Genomic DNA, 24526 nt, shown 5'->3' with positions numbered 1-24526 from the left:
TTTTAAAAAGGATTTTATTTTACATTTATGTATTTGTTTTAACTCGGGCCATTGCTGCAGACCACGTTGCGCCCCTGTTGCATGAAGGCCTATGTAAATTTCGGTGGCGGAGGCATGGCGCACAAAGCCAAAGATAGAGTAACAAATCAGGAATTTCCCTTCTGCCACTCCTGAGAGCGCAAGAGAAGGACGAAAGTTACGGATTAGGTGCTTCTCCTCAGGAGGGTGAAGTCAAAGCCATCCTTTGGACTTTTTTTTCCCCTCACTATTCTAAAGTTTAACAGTAGTCTAAACGCCCTGCAAGACAAGTTGATGGGGCTTTTTCTTCATCTAGGGAATGCCTTTTGTTTTATGAGTCAGGAGTCCGTTAGACTACGTTTTGGCATTTTGCAGAACTATTATGGAATAAACTACGCAACGAAGTGGCACCAAGAGAACCAGCTGACTTGAAAATTTGGACTTTTGTTCTGTTTTATTGAAACTATCCTGGGGATTGCGGAGTTTCTCGGCGGCTTCGGTGCTGGGACACCTAATTTCCGAGGATTTTAAGGGTTTTTCATTAAGCATAGACTGTGACCACATCTGGATTATGAAAGAAACAGACGTGAAAAAAGGAAGAGTGAAACGTCGCCATTAGAAAAAAAAAAGTTGGAGAAAGGGGAAATGTGGAGTAAGAGTGGGGTCTACATTAGGATGTTGCTGCTCTTACAATGGAAGTGAAGAACTGTTTTACTGCCGCTGCGCTGCTTTGTCTTTTCTTTTGCTCCGTTTTCAGCCAAGAACTCAACGTTAAAGGCAGGAATGTGTGCAAAGCACCCGGGTAAGAATCCATGCTGGGTGGATAAAACTGCTTGCATGCGTTTTATTTAACTAGTTTTCAGTTTACGTACTGAAAACTAGTTAAATATAAACATAAACATGAACGTCCAAGTTTTGCTTCTGCGAGTCTGCTTTAAATAATTGAGACAGAGATGAAAGCAGCCACATAAACTCATGAATGGGGGTCAGCTGTCTTATTTTTTGGAAGAAAATGCGACTTTAAATTGTGCAGGTGACAAAGTTTTATATAAAGTTTTGCGAATGTTTTACTTTCTGATCGATTATCGCCGTGGCAAAATCATGAAACTTTTTAAAGCTGTATGTTGTCGTATTTATAATCATCAACATTATTTTAAAGCTGTCCACGTTGACCTATTTTTTGAGGTGCATAACGCGGTTTCTGTTCACTGTAGCAGGCGCAGGAGGAGGAGTTCATTAAAGAAGGCAGCTGTGCAGATGTGCATACATCTGGAGTGTTTTTATCTGTAGGTGGCGCTCTATTGGCCTTCGTGGCAACCTTTTACACAACCAATTAGTTATAAAAGTCAAGTTTTACCTTTTACAAAGCAAGGGAACTCTAAAAAAGTTGAATGCTGATCGGCCTGCCTGCAACTCTGAATTTCTCGAAGATTTTTTGGCAAAGCCTCTGCATATCTGGCTTCTTGTCTGAAAGGAAGGCATCCAAGTCCACAATTACTGACTGCAACTTCCAAACATGTTGAAGTGATGTCGATGAATTCTAAAAAAAAAAAAAAAAAAAAGTTGTTTGGTCAGAAATAGATAAACATTTTTTGATAGTATTTCTTTTTTCTCAAAAAATCTTATGTCATGTGTCTATTTGGTGTATTTAAGTTTGTGTTTATTCTGTCTCAAACGACCTGTTTTTTTTTTCACGACAGTTTGAATATATAGATTTTTTATTTTTTTTATGTGCAGTAAATATAGCTTACTGTAACCACACTGAAAATATGTTATCTGGATGAAACCACTCACTGCAATTTCCAAAGCCTTCAGAATGGAAGTAATCTGGAGTTGCTCTTTCATAACATAAAGTTGTGTTTACATAATATTTCTTTAAAAAAAAAATAACTGCTCAAGGTTTTTCCCCTGCGGCCTGGGGTTCCAGCAAGTTTGGCAAAGGGTGACTGGATTAACAAGAAATATGATTTCAGGAGGTAGTTATGTGTGTTGCTAGTCATGATACTTGAAATTTAAGTCAAGGGAAAAAAAATCTTGATTGTTCTCATGACTAACATCACTCTGTTTTCTGTGCTAAATGTCAAACATATTTCTTTTTAGCCTCAAAATTCTTTAAATCTCTTAAATTCTTATCTAAATGACATTTGGCATCATTCATGGTACTGTAAAAGAACCACAATTGTAATTGAAATAAATACTTGAAGATTGCAACTCATCAAAGCTCAGCATATTTGCTTTTCAGCTTTTGCATAAAAATAATCTCCAAACAAGAATGGAGCAAGAGCACTTCTTGTTTCTGGGTATGCCTGAAACAGTCATTTTGCTTTCCTCACTGAATCATATGAATTGGAGGAAGTGAGAAGAATTTATGTGCACTTGTAAGCATATCCACCATGATCTCACATTGCAAAATCAGCAGCTGAATTTAGTAACTGGAATGACAATAATAGCCTAACTTGGTCATGATGTGGCCTTCCATCACCCAATGCTTTCTAGTCTAGCTGTTGCCTGAAATTCTTGGGAACCAAAAAGCCGTCAGCCTCAATATGTTTCTGAATCAGAAATAGAAAAACAGAGCTCCTATGGAAGCCCATGATATATAAGTTTTGTGGTAATAAAAAGACACATGCAAAAATTCTTCAAACACAAGATTAACCAGTGAAGAGCTGCCATGTAGTTATTCATTCAGGTTGCTTGCAGAACTTTCAAGTGAATAGTAAAGATTCACATATAATATTTGAAAAATAATGTCAATAATCACAACATTATTGTGATTAACATTAACATTATTTAAGCCAATTAAATTACAGTAACTCAATGCTTCTAGGCATGGCTAAAACCACTTGCTGAAGCTGAGCAAAAGCAAAAAATATGGATTTAAGTGACTTTAAGAGTGGCATGGTTGGTAGTGCCACACAGACCAGCCTCAGGGTTTTAGAAACTGCTGTGATTTTCACACCTGTCTTTAAAAAATAGACTCAGCATGCTTTGTTGTTGTCAGGGACAAACGTAGACTGGTTTGAGATTAAACAAAGCAGCAATAGCTCAACCAATGTAAGCGGGAATGAATGTGAAAAGTGATGCCAGTTTGATGAGTTTCAATTTCAGCTACAACTCAGACACAGTAGTGTTAGAATTACACATAAACAAAATGAACAATGTGTCTTGTTTCAGTGGGTCTGGCTGGTGGAGGTAATGCAGTGGTAGCAGGGATATGTTCTTGGCACACAATGCTCATTAGTAGCAGCTTGGCATTGTTTAAATGCCATCCTTAGCCAACCGATCCACAACCACCAGATTTCAATTCAATGAAACACCTTTGGAAAATAGTGGAACGTGACATTCTCATCACAGATACATAGTCAGTAATCTGCTACAACTGCACAACAGTAACATCTCAGAATGGACACAAATCTCTGAGAAATGCTCCAGACTCCGAGTTGAATATATACCATTAAGACTTAAAGGCAGTGCTGAAATATAAGAAGGTGGGAGAGAATCAAACCTGGTGCTATGAATGAAAAAATCCACAAATAATATTAATAATTGGTCTTATCTTACTCTTATGAGAAGTACTACTGATGATAGATTTAGACACGTGCCTGTTTGGGCAGGATAAAGCACAGCTTTGCTCCTTTCGTTCTGAGGAGCCGCCATCTTCAAAGCGTTAGAGGAAGCTGACGTGTTGCAGGGGCCCAAAGAGGTCACAGGCAAGGGAGGAAAGGAGACACATCCGTCCTTTCCTGTCAAGACTAAAACTGTCTGCAAAATGTTTTCTTTGAATATTCATTCTCCTTCCCCACAGGGAAGAGTCAGATAACACGATAAGCTGCACTAACTCAGATGCTATAGATGATCCAGTGTATTTATCTTATACAGACTATAATTAACCATACTGGGGTAATTATACAACAAATGTGCTATACATTTGATCTTTTGCACACTTTGGCAGAGATGGGAAACCGTAAGAACTGTGAGTTCAAAGAGACGTGAGCTGGTTGTGGATGCTGCCTCTTTGATATGTGTTTGTTTTACTTCATTTCAGTGCAGTGCTCTATCTCTGCCCTCTCGTTCGGTGTCTCATAGCTTCGAGTTTGTTTTTTTGTTTTTTTTCCAGGTCATCGAGATTGGTTTGCTGCAGTGGATGGGGGAAGCTAGGAGATGAATGCCTGACACGTACGTTGGAATAGGTCTTGCATTAATCAAAACATGTCAAACGGCTCATTGTGTGAGCCACTGTAATAATCTGGTCTATTCTTTTTCATTCCAGCCATCTGTGAAGGCAACTTCACCTGCAAGGAAAATGAGGTGTGTGTCAGGCCAAATGAATGTCGCTGCCGACATGGATACTTTGGAGCCAGCTGTGACACAAGTGAGGCCTTATTTTTTCACCTTTCTATGTAGAACATATCTGAATTTTCTGTCCTGCTTGGATGCTAAAAACAAACAAACAAAAAAAAAAACTGTATGAACAAATTTTTGGAATAAAAGCCACTTTGCAGCTTTTTTATATTGAGCCCAAAGCATTGAAAATTGCAATATATAATAAAAAAAAGGAACAGCACAAAATTAAACTCTGAAATTTATGGTGCTTAGAAAAATTAAATCATTAATAATTACTATTCATTTGAATAATTGCAGTGTTGCCGTTTGATTGAAGAATGCCAGAGAAAGAAGCTGCCCGAAGGCACAGCTTTTTCTAGTATTTTAACCTTTAATAAAAATACCACATTTTCAGCTTCTTTACAAAAGAAAAAAAAAAATAGGATGCACAACAGTATCTTAATATCTCTATTTAAAACAAAATAAATAATTACTCCTCTTAAAATTTAGTGTTTTGTCATGTTAATAACAACATGTAAAACAGGTATTTGTAATTTGTTTGATTGTGGTACATAGACTTAAGCAGACACATATAACTGACCCCCTCTAATGTTAGTACCGGTTATGAAGTAAATAATTGCTTTACACAGAATGCTGCAGCATTTTTCTGCTCTCTTCTGTATAAAGTAACACACAGGTAACACTGGTAAGGTTCAGGGGAAATACCCAGATGAAAGTGTCATTTCAGTAAACTTCAGCAATTTTGCTTTGTTCAATTTAATATAAGCATGCTTATTCATAATACAACAGTGTAATCAATATTAAATATGCTAATTTTCAGTCTGCCGTCACATAATGAAGTGCAGTGTAACCTCTTCAAACTGTATGTAAAATCATCAGTGGATCATTGTTGTCAAGCATAGCAGCGTTCTTGCACTTAATTGGATGGATTTGGAACTTATCTGCAGTAATGTGTCTGCTGCCAGCTCTGTATTGTTAAAGAAAGAGGAGAGAAAAAAGGTGAAGCTATTGATTTACCATTCTGACCATTATCTGGGAGGAAATGCCTCAACACACCCACAATTCATTGGAGATAAAGTACAGTGTATCCTTGCTGGCCTGGTAAATGGAAGACAATAAGTGGCAACAAAAATACCGCAGACTATATATATATATGAAACATTTATGTTTATTTATCATAATAATGTAACATACATTTGCAAACATCTGTATGTTAGGATTTCTCTTTTCAGAGTGAAACTACAAAGATTTAACTTACATTACTGAACATCCTAATGCACTAACAGTTTTCACATTCCCTGATTGCACTTTGCTTCAACAGAGTGCCCTGCCCAGTTCTGGGGCCCTGACTGCAAGGGAAGATGCAACTGTTACCCTAATGGCCAGTGTGACGATTTGACCGGCAAGTGCACTTGCAACCACAACCGTTGGGGACCCAACTGCGAGAATGCTTGTCAGTGCCAAAAGGGCAACTGTGACCAAGACACAGGAAAATGTACCTGTCACACTGGGTGGTGGGGTCCACACTGCCACAACATGTGCTACTGCAGCATAAATTCTGTCTGTGACGTGAATACGGGGCGATGTCTGTGCCATCCTGGCTGGACGGGGAGGAACTGTGCAAATCAGTGCAACTGCAACGGCTCGCCGTGTGAGCAGTACACGACACGCTGCCAGTGCAAGGACAGGATGTGGGGTCCTCGATGCGATCGAGTGTGCCAGTGCATCCAAGGCAAGTGCAACAAGGCTGACGGCTCATGCACCTGCATTCCAGGATACCGTGGGAAGTTTTGCAGGGAACCATGTCCTGCTGGATTTTATGGCCAAAACTGCAGAAACAGGTGGGGGAAGAATGTCTATCAGACAGAGAATGGACCATTTTAAAACACAAGAATCAGTTTACAGATGTTGTATTTCGAATCCATATTGTTGTGTGTTTTTGTGATTTTAGTGTAAAATGTGGTTTGTAACAATCCATGGTGAGAAACAATAATGGAAAAATGCTTATTCGGGTTTTCACATTATCCAATAATTAAAAACACTACAGCAAATACTACAAACAACAACAACAACAACAAAAAAACATTTTAGTTTGTCTGTTCTTCATAAAGTGCAAATGTATCTTAATAGACAATTTTCAAAAGAAATAATATCACTGCTCCTTATGTCAATCAAATGTATTAGACACCTGTCAGAGATTAGTGGCCAAATTCCAACTGAAACTTTTCAAAGCTCTTACAGCTGAAACTAAATAATGAAATAATCAAAACTTAAAAAGTTCAAATTGATTGGGTGCAAAATGGCCAGTACCCAGCAGAGCTGATTATGAATTTATTAGTATAAACTGAATTCTTGTTTTGTTCTGCATAAATAAACTCAATTTAATTGAATTACATTTTTGGAATCCCAAACTAGTGTCAAACTAAAAAAAAAAAAAATCTCCAAATTCTTTGTGCATCTCTACAGCCCAGTACTGTTTTGAACATTCAATATTGAAATGAGAATGAGATTTTGCTACCATAATTCTGCATCTGTTTTCTTGAACGCTGTCAGGTGTGGACACTGCAAGGGTCAGCAGCCCTGTAAGGTGACCGAGGGCCGGTGCATCACCTGTGACAGAGGCTGGAACGGGACACGGTGTGATCAGCTCTGCTCCAAGGGCTTCTTTGGAGAAGACTGTCAGGAAGTGTGTCCCACCTGTAAGGACGGTCACCATTGTGACCCCATTCATGGCAAATGTTCTCACTGTAATCCTGGCTGGATTGGCGACAGGTAACACCAAGCTTTTTCTTTACCTATTTTTAATCTTATAGCTCTACTATTTGGGCCATCTGAACAGTAGAATTTAAACTAACAGTAATGGCGTCATTCTTCTCATATGTGATAGGTGTGAGGTACGCTGCCCCAACGGCACATACGGCGAGAACTGTGAGAACAACTGCAGCCAGTGTTTTAATGGCATCTGTCATGTTGTCACCGGAGAGTGCCTTTGTGACCCAGGCTTTTATGGCACCTAGTAAGTAATAAGGCAGTGCATGGTGTAAAAAGAAAGCATGTTTATGTCCTCTGCAGCTTTATAGTGAAAAAATGGGATCGTTTTCATTTTACTTTCGCAGCACAGTTGTATTTCTTAGGAGCAGAAGAGTTTAGTTTACATTTATAGACTCTTTTTTAGTGTTTGAGGGTCCTCCTTGGCCTTTTTTTTTTCTATCTTGTTCAATTTTACACATTTTATGCATTGCTGTCGTTTCTTCTCCTCATTCAAGTTGCAATAAAACCTGCCAGCCTGGCCAGTATGGAGTCAACTGCAACCAAACCTGCTCCTGCAATGACAAGAACTGTGACCCTGTGTCTGGTGCCTGTCATCTCCGTAAGAAATTATTTTTTAACTGCATCCTTTTTTTATTAGTGTATTGCTTTAATCAGGAATGGCCTGGTTAATTTTTTTTTTGTTGTTTTTTTTTTTTTTTTGCCACCCTTAGATTTGGATAAAAAAAGTATTTTGATTTAATGTTTAGACAACGGTAACATTTTCTGTTGCAGTTACACCTCCTATCCACATCCAAATAGGATTTTTATTAACAAAACAGGGAGATTTTTTTTAATCTCTAGTGGTCTATCCATCTGGAGTCAATTTAAGAGATACTTAAAACCACAATAATAATGGAGATGTGTTTATGTTATAAAGTCTGTTCTTCATAAACTACAAATGTAAGCTTAAGGACTTACTGAAGTAAAAGAAAGGGTAAACGATGTCAGAGAAAATGCACTCGACAAATATTTTTGGGAGAACTTTTATTATATCACTGCTTTTGCTATGCTAAGAACATCCATTTTTATGGCAGTACTGTTGAGATTAAACGCATGTGCTGGTTTTGGCACTGGTATCATTGTGCTTGTGAAAGAAGTCCCCATATCAAAAAACTGAGGAAAAATGATCATATTAGAAGTATATTAGAAATATATATGCTTCTTAACATAAATATAAGTCAATCACACGGCAGAGAGTGCCACATGGCATTTGACGCTTTCAAATGCCACATGTTCATATTATTACAACCCTAATGTTTGTAAATATGCTAAAGACAACTTTACCATATCTAAAACATATGAACTCATTAATTAGGGCAAGAGTGACTAATAAGCGACTTGCGAGCTGCATATGGCTTTTCTTTCTCTTCTGTGCAACTCAAGGCAGCTTGACTGGTTTATCAAGGTTCACATTTTAACTGCAGTTTGTAAAAAAATATATTTTGAAGAATCTATGATGCTTTACACATGTCAGCAGTTCAATCTCTGTTGCATTTACTTCAACTGAACCACACAGTTAAACTAGAAAGTTCTCTCACATCATGACACAAACCAAGTACTGTGAGATGTCAAAGTGACTGGCATTATCTTCTCTAGTGTTGTGATCTGTGTTTTCTGTGTATTTATTTTGAGGTTTTTCTGTGTTTATTAGCCTGTTCCCTTGTGAGTCTCTGTCTTCCTTGTTGATTGATCCCAGCTGTGTCTCATTTCTTTGATTACTCTCAGTGTATTTAGTCCCACCTGTTGTCTTTGTCTCTTGTCGGATCCTCATTGTGTGTACCAGCCAGTTTCCCTGTGCCGTCGTGTTACGTCTTGCTCCCTGTTGTCCTGTTCCGTGGATTATTGTGATTAAATTATCATCATCATCATCACTTTAATCTGGGTCTGCCTGCGTCCTCCCTCACCACCTCACATCATGACATCTGGTTTTTAGCAAACTGTCATAGCAATTCACTTTGCACTGGGAGAAGTAAATGTGGGCACACTAAAGTGTACCCATCTTCTGATAGCTACTTCTGGAGAATGTTTCACCAAGTCATAAAGCACAACTCATCTCAGACTGGTTTATTAAACATGGTAGCAAACTCATTGTACTTTAATAGTCTCCTCAATCACCAGATCTCAATTTAGTACAACAGGTTTTGAATTTAGTAGAATTGAACATCATGGGGTGCAGCTAATAAATTATGCCAAGGTGTCAATATGGATCCTAATTTCAGAGAAAATTTGAATGTACACCACGAAGAACTCGGGTAACTCTGAAGGCAGAAATGGATCCATCCCGAGACTAAGTGTTCATATCAGAGCAGCTGATTAGTGTATTCTTTAGACACCAGGCAGAGTGTGTCGAGAATGACAGAAGTTCAGTGCATTAACCGTCTATTGCGTACACATTTCATAGTAACAAATGCATCCATTCAGGTCTGAACTGAGATTCAGGGTCCTTGATTGCATTTCCAGACTGAAGTTGATGTCCTTTTTATGGCTCCGTTTGTTGGCTCTGTTCTTCACAGCTAGAGTAGAGACAAGGGAGAGAAGGAAGAAAAACTGAAAGAAACAGGGATGGAAAGACGGAAAGAAATAGAGAAACTGAAATTGAGACGAAGGAAAGCAAAAGGTGTTGACTTGGAAAGACTTTTTTTTTTTTCAGACAGGCATGTAGCATATTGGGTTAGAGCACACAACGATCGCAGCGATTTTTGGCCACAGGAGAAGATGGATGTTGACAGGTTGGTCAGTGATATTATAAGACCTTGTCATTCTTGCACAACTCCTCTTTCAAAATCAGCAATTACAAACTGCCACACCCACACTTCAGTATTATTTATGATAGTCAGTTAACTCCTAACTGAATAAACTTTTCCTCATCTAATTCTCATTTGTCCTTGCAAGTGCAATGCACTGTCCATGCTTGTGAAATACAGTACTTATTATACTTGGGGTGTATCCTATTTGAGAGAGGGAGGGGTGCTAATAAATCATTTAACGATGAGCGTTTAAGATGAGGGGAGGGAGGTTGCTGAAGGAAATCTACAATGAAGGGGTAAGTGGTTACATGTCTTTGGGGAGGAATTATGCAACGCCAAGGCATCACATTAATACAAATCCTACACGTACCAGTGCTTGGACTTAGTTCCCATGCTCAGGTTGAATGTAGTTTTACAGTAAGTCATAAAAATGGACTGAATTTGACTGTCGTTTTTTTGAAACTGGCATTTCCTGCACACGTGTGGCACGCCCTTTACTTAGAGCATTTTATCTTTCAGAGCCCAACCAGCGGATGGGTGTGATCGCAGCTGGATCCTTGGTCTCCTTTTTACTGATTGCCCTACTTTCTCTACTGTGCTGCTGCTGCCTCTGTCAAGACAAGGACGACCACAAGTGAGTGATAGATTTTAAATTCTGATAAAAAATAAAAGAAAATTATCTTTTATAATCTATCTCGCAGTTGTTACAAAAATAAAGGGGTATAATAATAATAAAGGGTGTTCTTATTTGACATTGCCATATGGATAAAAGCTGGTCCATGAGCCCTCCAAGGAGGCAAAAGGCCAGGTTTAAAATGCCTGTTTTCAATGATTAATTTAGATTTCCATGGCATCATCCCTTTTCAATGCTAACTGAGACAACTCTACCAACAGCAAAAAAGCCAAGCGGATTTTGTGCGGACGATTCAGCCGAATCAGCACTAAACTTCCCCGTATTCCGTTGAGGCGACAGAAACTGCCCAAAGTAGTCGGTAAGCCTCAAAAGCTTTCTTTTCTCCTCACATCCCTGCCAAAAACCGTATGTTATGGTATTCAACTTATTAGCAGATAAATGTTATTCCTAAAACAGATAGGCCTGACTTTACAAATGTTTACTAAAACACAGAGACGGACATCCATAAATGACTGTCAGTGTGAGACTTTTCCTTGAGTGCTACCTTCGTCTGCTCCATAGATGATGAATAGAGTTGAAAAGTGTATGGTGGCTGGCAGGCGAATGTGGGGTTTCATTTAGAAGGAATGCACTGGTTTTAGAGACCCTTATTATTCTTGGCACTCTCAAATGCCATGTGTTCAGATTATTACGACCCTAATCATGTAAGTTTTTTTCTTCTCATTTTCTCTGCCCCTTTTTTATTCGCCCCCCTACCCAAAAAATATGCTCTTTTCCTTACGCTGAGCAGGAGGTTGTATTGTTTAATAATGGCACGTAGTTGTTCAGGGGCCCGTCTGCTGGTGTGTGACGCTCTATCAAAGGCCACACTGTTTGGTTAGACATTGCAGCTCCATGTGGAGGTCTCGTGGTGTGTGTGTGACAGATGTGTCTGTGAGCGCAGTCTTTTTCATTGTAGTCCAAGGAGGCATCTTTCAACCCCCTACTGCAAACAATTTGTCATATTTATGGTTTGTCCTATTGCCTAATTCAAAATGAAAAGCCTATTCTGATCAAAAACTTAAACCAAATCTTGTTTGCGCAGGCTGTTGTCTTAATTGTTCAGTTTTTCAAACATGTGTAAGCTTCAGCATTTCAATATTTTAGAGGGGTAAACTTTTATTTTTGCAACAAACATGCTTGACCATTCATCACGGATGTTTTATGATTTGTCTTATGACATTTTTAGCATGTCCACTGTAGCTTTAAAACTACTTAAACTTAAAAAGAATGATGCTACCCTCTCCACTTCTGCACTATGACTCCCAGTGTTTTCTTGCAATCACAAAAATTTATATATGCCAAATGTATCTTTGCTATAAAGTTAAGTCAGGTGTATTAGCCTTTTTTCAGCTAAATGATTGGCAGTGGGCAACACAGTAAAGTCCTTTTGGTGTGATGTCATTGTCTCATATTTTTTAATGCATTTCCAGACCATCTGAAAATGAAACGATGATCGTCAGTCCACAAAGTCCATGAGGGCCTCCAAGTCAAATTTTTGTTATCTAAATTATTCAGAAAGTTGGTTGGCCTGCTTTCAGTTGGAGCCACTGTGGACAATGAGTATGCCCCGGTGGATGAATCTTCATTCACTCATACAGAGGGTCTGCATAGGATTAATGTAATTATTAAGACATTTCTGTGCCACTTAAGTAAAAAGTGGCGCCTGTGTGCAGTAAAAACAAAAACATTTAAGCTGTGATGCTCTCATGCGTGTTTGTACACCAATAAAATGTACGACTAATGTGCAATAGTGTGATGGGGTGGAGGAAGGGGGAACCAGAAACAGCAACAGACCTATCAGTGTAATTTTATGTTGCTTTGGCAAAATAGCTTCACATCACTGCCAAGCCTGTGTCTTCGCTGTTTTACTGCATGTTTTTTTCTCTATTTAAATTCTGCTTGTGATGTGAATTCCATCTCAGTGCAGAAACACAGTTTTCACCAGCATGAATATACTATATTCTGCAGGATCACATGGAGAAAGTGATCTTCCATATTACGAAGGATCACATTCTCCTTCATAATATGGAAGGAGAATGAAGGAGTGATTAAAATAAAATATTTTAATATTTAACAGTCAGAAATGTCAGGTTTATAGTACAATCAACCACTTGTAAATCCTAAAACAAAAACTTTCATATCAAGTATTACTTGTTGAGAATATTCAATGTTTCTCCTTTTTCTTGGCGTGTTCTGTTCCATGTTTTGCTCTCCTCTGCTTTCTGTCGAGCTGCCCACTGAAGTGTGATCTGGCAACATTTAGAAAGTAACTCTGTCAGGAGCTAGACGGTCCTGAACACATGCATTCCAGAAGGGGCCCATTGGGGCTGGAAACAGGAAGTGGTCAAACTTACTTTAGTGTGTGTCAGAGCTGTGATTTATCCACACTGGGGTCAGTGTCAATAAATGTGCCAAGGCAAAATTAAAGAAGGAATAACGGGGTCAAGCAATAGGAAACAGAAACGATTTGCTCCTTGCATTGCCAGCTTCAGAGAAATCTGTTTGACAAACCGAGGCTGTTTGCTTGAAGGTTAGCATTCCACTCTGAGCGTATTTACTCCACACCCTGCGCTTTCTGTGTCTGTCTGGCATTCCTTGCATCTTCTGGTTCCAAATTGTTTCTTGTAAATCGGTTCAAAGAGCTTCACCATCTGTTGTTTCATCTTAATTTGCTCAGAGAAAAATGGACTTGTAAATGCAGAGGTCAGAGTGCGACTGTTGCCTATGTAATTACGTGTGTGTGTGTGTGTGTGTGTGGACGGGAGTGTTCTCACCCTGTAAAGCCGAATAGTTTAAAATGGTGTGATCCAAGGTTTTCTTCCTAAAGACGTATTGCATCTCATTAAGTGTATTTTGTTTTAAACTGCATTTTTGAAAACTTGAAACTACACATTAAAGGCTCAAACATGTTTATTTCCGTAACTACTGTCGGATTATAATCACCGCAGAACTTTGTCAAGTTTCAAGCACTTTTCTTTCTGTATCCCACCGTTCTTGTTTCCTGACAACCTCAGCCCCACAGAGCAGCTGCGGTGTTGGTGCTGTGCAGCTGGGATAGGTCAATAATGCGCTGTTGTGTGCAGGCCGTCATGCAGGGAGGGATCAGTGTGGCGATGAATCTTCAAGGCAATGTTCCCAACTAAACCTCCGGTTTCAAGTCAGCAGCTTTCAGAGGCAGTTGTTGCCCTGCACTGCGTACATCTAATGATGCCTGTGTTTGCTTGTTTATTAGCATTGCTGAGGTTTTTGCATAAGTTAGCTACTCTGCATTCCTCAACGACTGTCTCTGTCTGACTCCCTGTTGCTGATCTTACAATGGAAACAGGATACTCTCCCTGTCTCCGTCGATATTTTTCTTCTTTATTATTCATTCAGCATTCTTAATAATGAAGTTCATAAAAAGCCTTATTATATAACTGGTTATTTTTCTTCCAGAATCTATAACAGCTTGTTACTAAACTTTGCTTTAAACTTGTAAGCAGCTTTTCTCTTGTAACAATTTTCTCAAATTTTAACAAAGATCTTTCGATGTTTAGTGGTTTAGAGAAACTTTCCTGTGATATTTTTACCCCAAGGTAGAATAAAGTTGTGTGTTGCAAATTAAATGCCCCAATTATTCTCTTGTGAACATAGAAAAAAGTATAGATGCACTTCTGAGATTCAATTCAGAGGTTTAAAACACGTTTTGGTCGAAAAAAGATCTGGAGAGAAAAGTGATTTTGAGAGTTCAACTTTATTAACTCTTACTGTTGATGAGATTTAAATTTTCCAACTAGAAGAAGTTTACAAATGAATGGCATTTGGAAAACACATAATTTGGCAAGAGCAGTGCACAATTTATTTGAAAAAGTCTTGAATCTGTACCAACTAGTTAATGAGGTCTTCTTCCACCCATTTTTCAATCCTCATTTTAGGATTCATTAAATTAATCTTGGTGTCTTTGCATAAACTTTTCTAACATTTAGAAAATATGTTAATCAGTGATGAGGAAACAAAATGATATATTAAAGTTGTGTGAACTTTCGTTAAACAAATATGTAAATTATTTGTTTAACTGAGGGGCAAAAGATCTCAGCAGTTCTAAAATGATTTGTAGTCTCACTGTGTTCATTAATTTTTTTCCTAATTAAAACACTTGAAGTGCAGGAGTGATCCATATTCAGACGCCTTGTCCTCGATGCAGCCCTGTTGTCCTCCCCTTCTCTCACAACCTGCTTTCCTGTCCGAACACCGTCAAATAAAGTCCACTAGAGTTGGAAAAAAAATGCTTCAAGTGCAAAAATTCAGCCCTCAACAAACTTGTTGTAAAGTTTTGTAAATCTGTCCGCAGTCAGTTTATCTTAAACTTAAACAAATGGATGGACCCATGTGTCATCGGGTATGTAAACTGGAGCATCTGATGTGGTTGCTCATGTTAAGTTAACGGGGAAAGCAGCTTTGGTCTGTGCTGAACTGTTCACACCAGATGGGAAGACTGACTCCAAGTATGCGTTAGAAACCACAGCTGTCCTGAGAATGAAGGGTCAGCAGAACGCTGTGGTGACTGATGGGGGCTGGGAGGCATGGAGAGGGAAACAGGATTTGACCTACATTGAGACTGAGAAAAAGATTCATTGGAAGAAGACTTGCATTGCTTTTAAACAAAGGGGAGAATAGTTTCAAACAGAACAATCTTAAAGTGCAGCTCTAGAACACGACTTGCAGTAACATCAATTGTTAGTTTAAATTCTTTAATAGGGAATGGACAACAGACATTAAATAACATTAGTTTTTAAAACCCTTAAGTAAAGTTAGCCAGAGCCTGATTTTAAAATTTTAATCACTATTCATGTACATAATGAATAGTAAAGCACAACAACATGTGAAATGAATGACCACATGTAAAGACCACATCAAGAAGAACATTAAAGTAATAATAGTAAAACTCCATCATAAAGTTCAAGGAGATAAACTTTAAAATGCAAATTTCAAACAAAAAAATTCTAAGGCATTTGAAAATACCAGAGAAAAACAATGTTCAACCTTTATTACATGAAATGTAATGTTTTCATCCTTTTTTGTTGTTGCAAATCTACACTTTTCAAGGAGTTTGTTGTAGATTTGAGGAGAATAATAAAGATGTGTCCGTTTCTTTGGTTTTGGCCCTGATACTAACGTGTGAACAGGACTCAGCTGGCCTGAGTTGTCACCTCAGACTCATGTGCAACACTGAAACTCGCATAATCCCAACATCATTTGGTGCCTTAGTCCAATAACAGGACTTTAAAATGCATTCCTTTACAAAACGGAGGTTCTGCAGGGATTCTGGTGCGATGTGATGAATCTTCTTGATGTTGCTCAGGACTATGCTAGCATCATTTTGCATGGGATTCAGCTGCCTAAATGATTTTTCACAGACTATTTAAGACATCTTTACAATATCCTAACCTATTGAAATTAAATTCATGTATCAGTATTTTTGGCACCTGTCTTGACAAAACAACAACAAAGAAAATCTAATTAATGCTAAGGCTAAAAGTGATTCAGAATGATATAGTCCTGAATGTCTTTTCAAATCCCTATAATGACGTTTTGAGTAGAATTCATAAATCTTTTGGTTAACCTTTAACTGTCAAATATGAAAATGTGGTAAACTGCTGGATTAATGAATTCGCTCTTAAAAAGTTCATCTTTTCCACAGAGCTAACTAAAACCTATCTTCCTCTTACTTCTTTGACACTGAGTGGGGACAGACTGTTACTCTTGTAACGGAGAACAAGGCTCTTGAAATGACCTTTTGGCTTCTGCATTTGTTTTCTCTTCTCAGTAGCACACCACGACCCAGAGAACACCTTTAACTGCAGCTTCATTGAGCCGCCCTCAGTGGCCGAGCAGCCCTCCCGTTCCTCATGGTCCTCCCAGGAGTCCTTCTCTTCCTTTGAGAGTGGAGATGAAGGGCCTGTTTATTGTGTTCCACATGAAGGTTGGTCATCACATAAACAAATAAACAGTTGGTTATCTGGAATGACCATGTCAAATTTACAGATTCTCTTTGGCATAGGAGGTCTGTACACGCAAACACAGAGCTAAACACATCCTAAAGAGGCCAACTCCCATGTGTCACCAGTGACTCACACACTTCTGTATTACTCATTATGAAGATAGTTTGCTTCTAATCATAGGCCATCTAGATCCAGGTTTTCTCTGGAGAGCAAGTTAAGTATAAACAGGAAATGGAATAGTTTAGTCAGCGAATGGCACATATGAGTTAAAGTTTGATGGAAAACACCAGTTTTATTAGTTTCTGTTTTGAGAGGTTGAAACTCAGTCGTGGTTTGAAGGGATTTTCTTATCTATGACAGATATTAGTTCTCAGAAAATTAAAACCACAATTTGAAACCACCATCAATCAAGATATCAGTCCAACTCAAAGTTTACATTATAATACAAATCAGTCATAAAAATGATGCATCTCGGAAATTGCCTGCTGTGTAAACAACCACCCCCCAGTGCAAAGAGGGAAGTGCAGAGCAGAATGAGATGGCTAATAATAGAGTAGAATAGAATAGAATAAACTTTATTGATGATAATATTAATTCAATATTTGGAAGTGGGTTCAACACAGAGGAATTCAAGTCAATGGGAGGAAGCCCAGACTTTCTCCCATGCTGTGATGTGAGATTAGAAGAGCAGAATTGCGTGTTTACATACATCTTTTTTCTCACAGTCTTAAGATTAATCTGGATAAAAACATGTTGTTTCATACCTGTTAGAATTACCAAATACAGTTCTATTTACCAAATGCCACAATAATGAGAGAAATACTATGTCAAAGATGCATTTATAAATGTTTTCAACCTGTCACAGTTTGTCAGGGATGTCTTTATTTAGAGTATATAAACCACTGTTTTTGTTTTTTACTTCAGTTTGTCTTCAGCTCACGAAACAAGACATATTGGATTCACAAAGAAAAGAAACAAAAACAAGATTCCAACAAATTTGTGGGAAACCCTAAAAATACCAACTATATAAGAAACATGTAGTATAGAGATTTCCATGGGGTTGTTCTGGAGTTGTACATGGCACCAAACAACCACTTCTGTTTTGCATCAACAAAGCAGAGGGCAGTGTGCCATTCTTGTAACATGCACTGTATATAAGGCTGATAACAATTGCTTAGATGTGATTACTTAAATGATGCGTTGCTATCAAAACAAATGTAAAGTGTTGAGCAAGATAGAAATGACAGAGAAATATCCTAACGTTTTATTATTATCAGATCTTGTGCCAGTTGATTTTGTTACATCCCCTAAAACTAACACACTCATAAAGTTTTTTTGGGGTTTATTTTATTGTTTGGCCTTCTTAATTGCTATGGCCTAGTGTACATAGTTTACCACCTGAGGTTGTGTTTCTTAAATCTAAAAGTAAGTTGAACTTACTATATCCTTTACTAATCCTCTGCCAACAATCAACAGAATCCATGAGTGACAGCAAAGGGAAGCAGAGCCCCAACCCTGTGGATGAAAACTCAGAGGATGACACGTACAAGGAGGATGCAGGGGAGTACACTTCACTAAAAGACACGAGTGTCACCAAAGTGGAGACCAACGAGCAATCTATACTCAAGTGTTCTGACAGTGAGATTTCAAATAGTGGGTCTGAGTCTGCTGCCCAATACGCCTGCATTGCCCGCCTCTCCAAGCAGTCAAAGGAGGATGATTGCAGTGGCAAAGATGGTGATGGTAACCTTACATCAGAAGCCAAGGGCAATGGGAAACCTCCCCCTTCACCTGGCAAGCCCAAACCACGGCCACCAGATCCATCTACTAAACCCAAAGTGTCATGGATTCATGGAAATGCAACAGGGTCTCAACAACCAGAGCAACAAGGGGGGAATAGGGCACTTGCGGTGTCAAAGGAGAAAAAGAGGAGTTCTAGCGATGGCTCATCAAAGAATGAAGAGCGTCACAAAACAAAAGAAAAGAGTCGGAGCCACCAGAAGAAACAGGATGGAAATGATACTAATGCAAATGGATCACCTAGCAAACACAAACTGCTACAAGGTAAAAAGTCTGGAGATGAGCACAGCAGTCCAAGTCACATGGAGCACATCAACGGTGTTGTCCAAAATGCCCTAAAAATGATAAGCAGTTTCCGTAGCTCATCGCCTGAGAAGAAGATTGTTGAAAATCCAAAGCAGAGTCCTAAAGAGCCACCAAAGAGCCCGAAGGTGATCCACCCTCACATGAATTCTGAAGCGGCCACCTTACTGGCTGCACAGCTCAAGGAGAAAACTCAGAGCATCAACAGGAATGAGGGGACTGGACTGACAAAGACCAATGGTCTCTCCCTACCAAAAAATAACCAGGAGAAGCCCACACCTCCACAGAAAGCCAAGAGAACCAACTCCAGTGGACTAAGTCAGCAGGGCTCCACCAAGCCTCTGCTGCCTACCACAAGCAACCTTCAGAAAATGGTGGCACCCATCACCAACAACTTTGGCACCCCCGAAGCCAAGAGCCCGGAGAAGCAGGACTTGAACGGCTCCAGGACGGGGGACCTGCTGGACCCTACACCGAAGAAGACTCCCATAAAAAAGCCACCTAGGAAGAAAGGCAAAGGTGGTACCCTTGATACACCTGAAAGTAAAACACCCCAGCAAAAAACAGCCATTATGCCACCACAGGTAGTGAAGTAAGTGTTTGGAAACATTCTGAGCAGTTGCCAATTATTTTCCACAAGACTGAACTGTTTGTTTGAAGCTAGCAGCAACATAGCGTTTTAATCAATGAACAGCTTGAGGGCAGTGCCTCCAGGAACATTCAGAAGTAACAACCTCTTTGAAATAAAAGGCACAATAGAATTACACCAGGAGGGTGTTTTATAATAACCGTGGCACCATTGTTAAATATCAAGTGTATGTATTCAAGTCGCAACACAACCTTGTCTAGAGCTGAACACAACACAGTAAACAGGGACATTATCTGAAAGTTCATTCATCTCAGCTGCTGGGTCCTGAGCCCACATTTATATTTATCTACTGCATGTAAAATGAGTATTGATTACATCAACATTTTTTTTTTTTGTAGATTCACTTCTAATGAGGCTTTTGATATGAAATGCGTTGTCTGTAACAACTAATGTGATCCACACAAATCAGTCGATGCATCAAGTGTAATGAAGTAGAATGACACGGGGAATAGGTTTTAAATGTGCTTACTGAAACGTCTTCAAGGGTATCTCAAGATGTCTCCTGTATGGAAAAAGTAGTCACGTGCATTGCTCAAATTTAACTTTGACCCGTGCATCCACACAAACTGTTTTCAGTAGGGGGTACATTTTGAAACGGATTCATATCAGGCGACTGACCAGGTCATTCCAGCAATTTTACTTACTGACTTGGAAACAGTTTGATTGACTTTGTGTTTAAGATCATTGTCTTGTTAAAACAATCAGCCCTGTTTCATCTTCAGATTCTTATCAATATTGTTCTGGTACATTTTTCTATTCACTCTTTCATTGACTATGTGGAATTTACCAGTACCATTGTGGTAGAGCCCTACACCATGATGCCATCACTCCCAAACAGAAAGCTTTGTGGTGCAGTGCTACATCGGGGCTCATTGTTTGCATGGTGCTTTGGGGGTGATATGCAGTGCCATTAGTGCTCCAGACGTGGAGTGTGCAATAATATTAAAATAATTCCTTTTGGTCTCATTTGACCAGACTACACTCTCCCAATATTTGATTGGCTTGTCCAAATGTTCTGCGGGAAACAAGCATCAATATGCTTTTTCCTTTGCAATGACGTTTTGCAAAGTGAGTGTGCATTGAGGCCAGACGGGATGAGTGCATTACTTCATAAAAAGGAATGTACCTGCTAGTTTCAGGTCTTTCTGAAGCTTTCTGCAACTAATTATTGGCTCTTAGAGAACTTTGCTGATTATTCTTTTGACTCCTCTATCAGAAATCTTGCAACGACTGGTTTATGGTGACATGTTTTTCTGATTTTGAATGATGGACCCCAATGGCTCTAACTGAGACATTAAAAAAATAAGAATCATGTATGTGACTAATTCTCTCAGAATTAGGATCTGAAGGTCCTGAGAGAGCTTCTTCTAATTATGACATGCTTCTTCGATGATACCTTGATAAGAAGAAGCCCTTTTAAAGGCCATTAACTAGGACTAAGCCAACCAATGTTAACTGGCACTGATGAGGGCAGGATTACAGACTTCAGCTATTTTCTTGGATTTCTATGCCTTTGTGTGGCTTTTATGTTCTTATATTTGAAGTTTTTATTACACACACTTTTATTTTTAGATTTATTTCTTTGTAAGGCTTAGTAGTTTGTTTGTTTATACATATAATACTTAGGTTGTTGCTGAGTTGATATGAATTTCATGTCAATAGCCCCATCATAGATACATTTACTGAGAAAAGTGTTGACATGTTCAAAACTTTTCATTGCTTTATGAGTTGTACAGCTGGAATTTAAAAGAACAAGGGCCAGAAAAATAGCTATTAGCATGTAATGCACAGACAGTGACAGTGAGTAATTGGTGCTCTGATGACTAGAAGCTAACATTTTTCTATTCTAACTTGCTTAGAGCAACATGCAGCAGTATAGCTCTATACCAAAGCTTTTCAAGATCATTCCAGCCTTAAGGAGTTTCTTTGCAGATGAATGTCTACTCTAGGTATAATATTTTACATTTTAATTTAGTCTAATGAATCTGAATATTTCTATGACCATCTTTATTAAAAACACAACAAAAAAAATAAGTAACTTTGATCACCCATCTCTCAGAGTTCACAAATGCAAATAAGAACATTTTAATTCTTCATTATTAAATTCAGCCTTATTAAGCTTTTTTTCCCACTTGAAGCTTAATCAGCATCACTTGGCCAGCTCTGTCAGATGTCATTTGTTGATTCATATGAAAGGGTTTTGCTAAGATTAAAGAGAATGTCCTTTTGCTGTATTTGAACCACTAAGCTAAAAAAGAGAACTAAAACAATGTAACGTCCTTTAGTTTCTGTTTGTTCAACATTCGGTAACTAGATTCTTTGATCCCTCAGGAAATCAGGTCACTGTCAAATTCTTATTTTGAATAGATGTCAGTACGATAAATTTTGTGACAAAAATAGCTTTCAAAGAATGAAATAATGCCAGCAGATTTATGCTAAATTTAGGAGGATGTTTGAATGTTCTTTCTTTTGGCAAAAACAGAGACTTAAATGGTACTTTATCTTGTGTGTAAAACCAAAGTCATGTCTGCCAAAGGATTTTGCCACTGTTTACTCCAAGTGCAGACCCCATAATTTCACATCCATGAAAGTATTGTTGTGCAATACTAACAATGAAGTTTTCAGGTAGGGAAAAAAAGCTAATTTATAGCAGCTTTTACAACTTGAACTACATGAACAATTAGTGGCATAGGAAGTGATGATAATCTGCTTTTGGCATGTTTTTTGAGATGAAGAATATTACATTAACAAAATGTTTCTATCTTTTTTTTTTCATCAAGGTACAAGCCATTTCTTTATTGTTTTCAACATTTTACTTGTATACATTGTGTACTTTTTTATTATCTTTGTAAGCTGTGCTTATATGACCATGTGGGTTCCTCTGTTTTCTTTGGTGTCAATGAACTGGCTTTCATATTGTATTAGCTTTTTTTGGTTTTGCTGTGTTGCTTATTTTTGGCTCTTAATCAAATCTGCAGAAAGAGTACGTTCCTTCTCTAAAGTTTACATTGGCTTTGTAATTGTTCTCTGTTGATGTTATTGTTTGTTTAACACTTAACTGCATGACGCAGAGTGTAATTATATGGCATTATAGCTGCAGAGGAAATGTGTAACCTTTCTGCTCCCTCCATTTGTTGTTGCAGCCTCCCGTAAGCAAATCTTATACAAAAGAGTATTGTACAATACTACCATAATACCACTGTTGTAACAAGTGCATATGCTTAAAACCATAATACTGTGTAACTATTAAGTTGCAGTCATTTGCCTGACTGGCCTTTGCCTGGTTTCATTGCCTTACAATGCATTTTTGTAAAGAAGGGCCTAAAGAAACTGCAAAACCGTCACCAGCTGTAAGATGTATTTTGTTTTAGTTGTGATGTTTGTTTTGTTTTACTGCAACTTTGATTGCCTTTTAGCGTATGGCTGTTAAACTCTGTGTGTTCATTTAGTTCTTTTGAATAAAAAAAAAGCAATATGTGTAGCCAAAGTGGAAACCGTGACTGGAAAAACAACACTTATTAACTTTAGTTTGATATCTTTTCACACAAACAATATCCTCATTTGTGATACATATCTGGTCTGATGGGGGTCATGTACTCGTATTGAATTTTTTTTCCAAGTCCGTGACTTGAGACTAAAGCTGAAAATATACATATAAATATAGAAATGCAGAACAATACAGAACAAGTCACTGATTGATATATGACCCTTTCCTGCCTCTCTGGGCTTGGACTGCTGAGTCTCAGGACATGGTAGAAGCCCTGAGGCGTCCAGTCAGAGCGGTTCTTCAAAGGCCCAGAAGGAACCAGGAGACTGTTGATTGGCTTCTCAAGGAAGGCAGACAAGAGCTCCTTTCATGGGTTTTAAAACAGGGGAAACTCTGTTCTAAGAACTTAATCATGTGCTGTGTATATGGTTTATTTTGGAGGGGATGGAGCAAAAACTGATCTTAAGGTATGACTGGTTGGTTGGATGGATGGATGAATGAATGGATGGGTGAATGGATAATTGGAAGAAGCATGAGTGTTTTAATGATTGTGACATTGTGCAATGCATTTAAATCTGCAACTTAAGATTTACCCACACTACCACATCTTTCTTGACTCTCTTTCTAATAAGTGGCAAAGCTTTGGAATAAATTAGTTTTCTAAATCAGAAGCATAATCCTAAACAGAAAAAAGAAAGAAACGTTAGGAAATAAATGCTCTTAACAAAAGAAATGGTGACACACCTATGACCATGATTTTTGTCAATGACCCCATTTTTCCAGTAGAATAGTACTTAGACTTCTCCTGTCATTTTATGTTCTCCTTCCTTCGGCTCTCCGCAGCTTTTTTCCTTTTCGCTCTTTTGTAGAGGAAATCTGCTCGCAACAGTAAGACAACCTGACACGCTATGTTTCAGGACAGAAAACGTAAGAAAAAAAGATTAACATTTTAAATTTGGAGCTGTAATTAATTCCTAACTGCTAGTGTGATTTTATTAGCTTCCAATCCAAATACATACAGCTTCACAAGGATGCTCAATTTGCTGTTATCTTAGGAAAGCCATCTGTTTCAGGCCCATTCTTTTTAGATCCACTTTGAACCTGGTCTTAACTTTCACAGAGTTTAGTTTTAAATTCTTGCAAGCCTTGTCAGGCAGGTCTTTTACTGGATCTATCATCCACCCATTTTCCCTCACGTAGTCCAATATTTCATGTGACAACATCTTGAAGTCAGATTTACTGCCAGAATAGAGAGGAATGTTGACACAACTGCCTCCATCTGCGAGCCGAGAACGAGCAGATGGAGAAGATTCTCAGCTGAGGATACCGACACATGTTCTCTAGCTTTTCATCCATGACATGTTGTGGGAAAAGCAGCGGATTTTAATGTTTGCATGTATATTTGCGCGCACATTTATGGCTTTTAGGATAAACTCTGTTGCTGAAGTTTTGATTGCCCTTTTCTTAATTGTTACAGTGGGAGAGTTCCATGAAAATGATTTTGATAGCAGCATTGCGGAGAGGAACATTATTTCTTGTGTAGTTGACTTCAAGCCAGAGAAAAGAGCACAAAGGAGCAATTGTACAACACCAAGCGAAGTTTGTACAAAAACTGTCAGAGTTGGAGCCATGTGGGAAAGGGGTTCAGTGACATCTCAGCTGGCAGGCTGAACACGAGTTGGACCCAGGGCGCCCTCCGCGTGCCATGTC

The 24526-nt window shown here is 38.5% G+C and overlaps 1 protein-coding gene across 1 annotated transcript; it reads left to right on the top strand.

Moving 5' to 3' along the window:
- The first annotated feature begins 100 nt into the window (after positions 1-100).
- On the top strand, positions 101-22819 carry scarf2 (scavenger receptor class F, member 2). Its single transcript, XM_015028831.1, has 11 exons — positions 101-820; positions 4136-4194; positions 4289-4390; positions 5684-6203; positions 6916-7134; positions 7250-7378; positions 7629-7732; positions 10440-10554; positions 10815-10912; positions 16403-16558; positions 18054-22819. Exons 1-11 carry the CDS (start codon positions 711-713, stop codon positions 19274-19276), a joined length of 2835 nt encoding a protein of 944 aa, XP_014884317.1. The 5' UTR covers positions 101-710; the 3' UTR covers positions 19277-22819.
- The last annotated feature ends 1707 nt before the right edge of the window (positions 22820-24526 follow it).

This window comes from Poecilia latipinna, unplaced genomic scaffold, assembly GCF_001443285.1.
Source record: "Poecilia latipinna isolate Pla-1442-1.1 unplaced genomic scaffold, P_latipinna-1.0 Scaffold136, whole genome shotgun sequence".
NCBI classification, from domain to species: Eukaryota; Metazoa; Chordata; class Actinopteri; order Cyprinodontiformes; family Poeciliidae; genus Poecilia; species Poecilia latipinna.
The sequence above is the reverse complement of the archived record's forward strand: the minus strand, read 5'-3'. Positions and strand labels throughout refer to the sequence as shown.

Bases quoted from the DNA above. Each gene is read 5' to 3' on its own strand.
- scarf2 (XM_015028831.1), top strand. From the start codon at position 711: ATGGAAGTGAAGAACTGTTTTACTGCCGCTGCGCTGCTTTGTCTTTTC. The intron at 821-4,135 runs GTAAGAATCCAT...TTTTTTTTCCAG, and splicing joins AATGTGTGCAAAGCACCCGG to GTCATCGAGATTGGTTTGCT. The intron at 7,733-10,439 runs GTAAGAAATTAT...TTTATCTTTCAG, and splicing joins GTCTGGTGCCTGTCATCTCC to AGCCCAACCAGCGGATGGGT.